The sequence below is a fragment of the Acanthisitta chloris genome, unplaced genomic scaffold (genome assembly GCF_000695815.1).
Source record: "Acanthisitta chloris isolate BGI_N310 unplaced genomic scaffold, ASM69581v1 scaffold22260, whole genome shotgun sequence".
Lineage (NCBI taxonomy): Eukaryota > Metazoa > Chordata > Aves > Passeriformes > Acanthisittidae > Acanthisitta > Acanthisitta chloris.
Genome location: NW_008650257.1, coordinates 22,928 through 26,126, shown reverse-complemented (window position 1 = coordinate 26,126; position 3,199 = coordinate 22,928). Strand labels below are relative to the sequence as shown.

Sequence of the window (3,199 nt, the reverse complement as noted above, 5' to 3'; positions counted from 1 at the left end):
CTCGGTGCCAAAACACCATGGAAAAGTTTGACAGCCTTTGCCCCAACTCTGCATCCAGTCTCAGCCCTTAAGGACAAGAATGGAGTGGTTGGGTTTATTTCCAGATTCAACATGTTTTTAGCACATAAATTAAAGGATTTGGGGAAACTTCCTCCCTTTTCCAGAAAGTTGCATCTGGAGTCACCAAACATCAAAGCCAAAGTGGGGAGGTTTGGGCAATCCAGTGGGTCAAGAGCACCAAACCCTCCTCAGATCCAGCAGAATTTGCACTCGGTGATTATTCTTCTTCCCCCTTCCATGCCAGTATTTATGTCTGTGAATCATCTTTTTGGGGGAAAACCCCAAAACAGGATCAGGTGCTGGCGTTGGTTTGGTTTTCCTTTGCACCAAGAAATCCAAGGGATGGACATGGTGGGCCACAGTGAAAACTCACCACTGCCCAACAGCATCTGAGTGCCACGTGGGGAAAACACTTTTCCCTAAAAATCCTTTTGCTTACCAAAAAAATGAAGGGAAAAAGGGAAAAATAAGAATAAAACCTGAAATAAAAGGTTAACTTGGCCACAATATGTGCCTTGTAAACGTGTGTCCTTCACTTCTGTGTGCTGTGCACCCGCCAGCACCCCCAGTTTGCTTTATTCTCACCAATTTTTTGTTCTTGCCCTTTTTTTTGGCATTTTGGGGGGAATTTTGTATCTGGTGTTGTCAGTGACTTGGGGAGGGTGCAGGAGGAGCTATTCCAGTGAGTCACTGTGGTCCAAGCCGAGGTCAGCACCGGGTGCTGCCGGGAGGCCACCAGGCTCTTCTTCCAACTCTTCTTCCTCTTCTTCCTCCTCCTCCATCTCATCCTCATCCTCCTCGTCCTCCTCTTCTTCCTCGGTGCCGTCAAGGGAGTCATCGTGGGCTGCCAGCATGGCCTGCTGCATGGCCATGGTGGCTGTGGCTGACGAGAGGGGTTGGAGGTTGTCCATGCTGAGTGAGCCTGAAATTAAAAGGATATAGAACTAAGGACTCCCAAGCTAGTATTAAAAAAATAGCATAAACCAAGAATAACTCCAGTGAAGAGCTTGGAGAACATGCTGAAGGGACCTGCGCAAGGTCCAACCCCTAATTTTTCTAGCTAAAGTATCATCATTAAATAACAAGAAACCTTCACTTCTGAGCAAGTAGATGCCCAGAATTGGTTGGGCAGATCCCCTCTTCATCTTCACTTAATTCCTGCCTTCCCTTCATCCCCTCTCCTCATCTTTCAGGCTGAGGAGCTGGGGCTGTTCAGCCTGGAGAAGACTGTGTGGACACCTCAAGAGCAACTTTTCAATATCTGAAGGGCCTAAAAGGAGCCAGAGAGGGACTCTGTTAGGAACTGCAGTAACAGCACAAGGAGTAATGGGTTCAAACTGAAGGACGGGAAGTCTAGATTAGATTTTAGGAAAAAAGTTTTTTACTATAAGGGTGGTGAGACACTGGCACAGGTTGCTCAGGGAGGCTGTGGCTGCCCTGGCCATGGCAGTGCTCAAGGCCAGGCTGGATGAGGCCTTGAGCAACCTGATCTAGTGAGGAGGTGTCCCTGCCCAGGGCAGGGGGAGTTGGGACTAGATGATCTGTAAGGTCCTTTCGCACCCTTAAGTTTTATGATGATTCTGTGACTATGATCTTGTCTGGTCTATGCTCATCTCTGCTTTCTTCATCTTCTCTATGTACTCTTCATTTTCATCATCTGTTCTTTGTTCATGTACTGTCTTTCTACCTTGTCACATCTGTCATCTCTGGAAATCCTTTATTACCAGTTAAGGCCACAAATAAATGCGTGGCTGCTCCATCCTGGAAGGACAGGGGCCAGTGGGGTTTGTCCTTACCATCAGGATTTGTCCCCGAATTGCCACCCTGCTGCTGCAGGACCCCAGCGGCGATGGAGTTGGGCCAAAACCGTTGGGTGGGTCGGTGCTGAGACTTGATTTTCTTGGCTTTGGGGGCTGGGTCCGGGTTGCTGGCATCGAGCATTGGCTGCAGGATGCGCCGCCGGGCATTTATGAACCTTCACAGGGCAAAGGGAGAACACAGGAGTAAATAAGAGTCATTACATCAACACTGATTTTAAATAACAATTATAGCAGATCAATGAGTTGCAATATAAATCCTTTTTGAAAGCAGCTTCATGGTCCGAAAACCTGGGATTTTACTCTAGCTTCTTTGCCTGTGGCATGTTGCAACACTACAGGAATTTTTCCAGTGGAGTTGGAGGATGCTGCACGCGGGATTTGCCAGGAGAGGGCACTGGGATATTGCAAACCAATGCCGCGTTGAGCACATCCGAGCTCGTCTCCCAGACACTAGCCCTAACCACCCAAGTTACCACAAAACAGTGTGAAAAAGAGTCCTAAAGCCAGCACGGGCCAGCAATGTGCTCACCAGTTGTTGACTTGCAAGAGGGTCAGGTTGGTTTGGGCAGCGATTTGCCTCTTCTCATCCTCTGTGGGGTAGGGGTGCTGGAAAAAAAAGAGAGATGGGGCAGCAAAATGACATCCCTGCAGGCAAAACAGCAGCCCCAAGTGAAAAGTGGTGAAAACCTGTCATAGTTTTTGTTTTCTCCACCCTAAATTTGGTGGCTTCTTGCATTTTCAAGGTCAAAGAGTGGCATCCAAGAGGATCAAGATCTCCCTGGTGTCCGTAAGGCTTTTCCAAGGCCTTCCATCAAAGGCTTTTCCTTGAAGGTAAAATGTTAAACTTTTTTAATATGTTAGCAATTTTCTAATTGCTGTTGGTAAAGGTTGGATTTGGGCTCCAAAACTCACTGTGACACACAATGTCAGGCACATGAATAAACCACCTCAAAATGTCTGTACTGGGAGACCACCAACACTCAAAGCTTCAGCAACCTCCTCCCAGCTCTGCTAAAATCCTCCTTTCCAACCCCGAAAGTGAAATTATTATCAAACCAGCCCCACATGTCATTTTTTGCAGCCTGAAGTCAGCACTAGTGTTGATTCCCTTGACTTGTTTTCCAGCTGACAGCCACCCAAAGTCAATGCACGCAGGAAACACATCCCACTGGGGCCTCAGTGGTTAAAAATGGCACTTTTTTGGCAGAGATATCCTCATTTTCAGTACATTATTATTTCCCTCATTCCTTCTGCAGCCAGCAGTGTGCTCAGGTGGCCAAGAAGGCCAATGGCATCCCGGTCTGGATCAGGAACAGCGT

The 3,199-nt window shown here is 47.6% G+C and overlaps 1 protein-coding gene across 1 annotated transcript in view; it reads right to left on the bottom strand.

Moving 5' to 3' along the window:
• Window positions 1-623: 623 nt before the first annotated feature.
• The window catches only part of PKNOX2 (PBX/knotted 1 homeobox 2), a 23,289-nt gene continuing 20,713 nt past the window's right edge, over window positions 624-3,199 (bottom strand). The window contains 3 exon segments of the mRNA XM_009084286.1: window positions 624-982; window positions 1,857-2,035; window positions 2,410-2,486. Of these exon segments, the coding sequence (XP_009082534.1) occupies window positions 735-982; window positions 1,857-2,035; window positions 2,410-2,486 (504 nt within the window). The 3' untranslated portion in view covers window positions 624-734.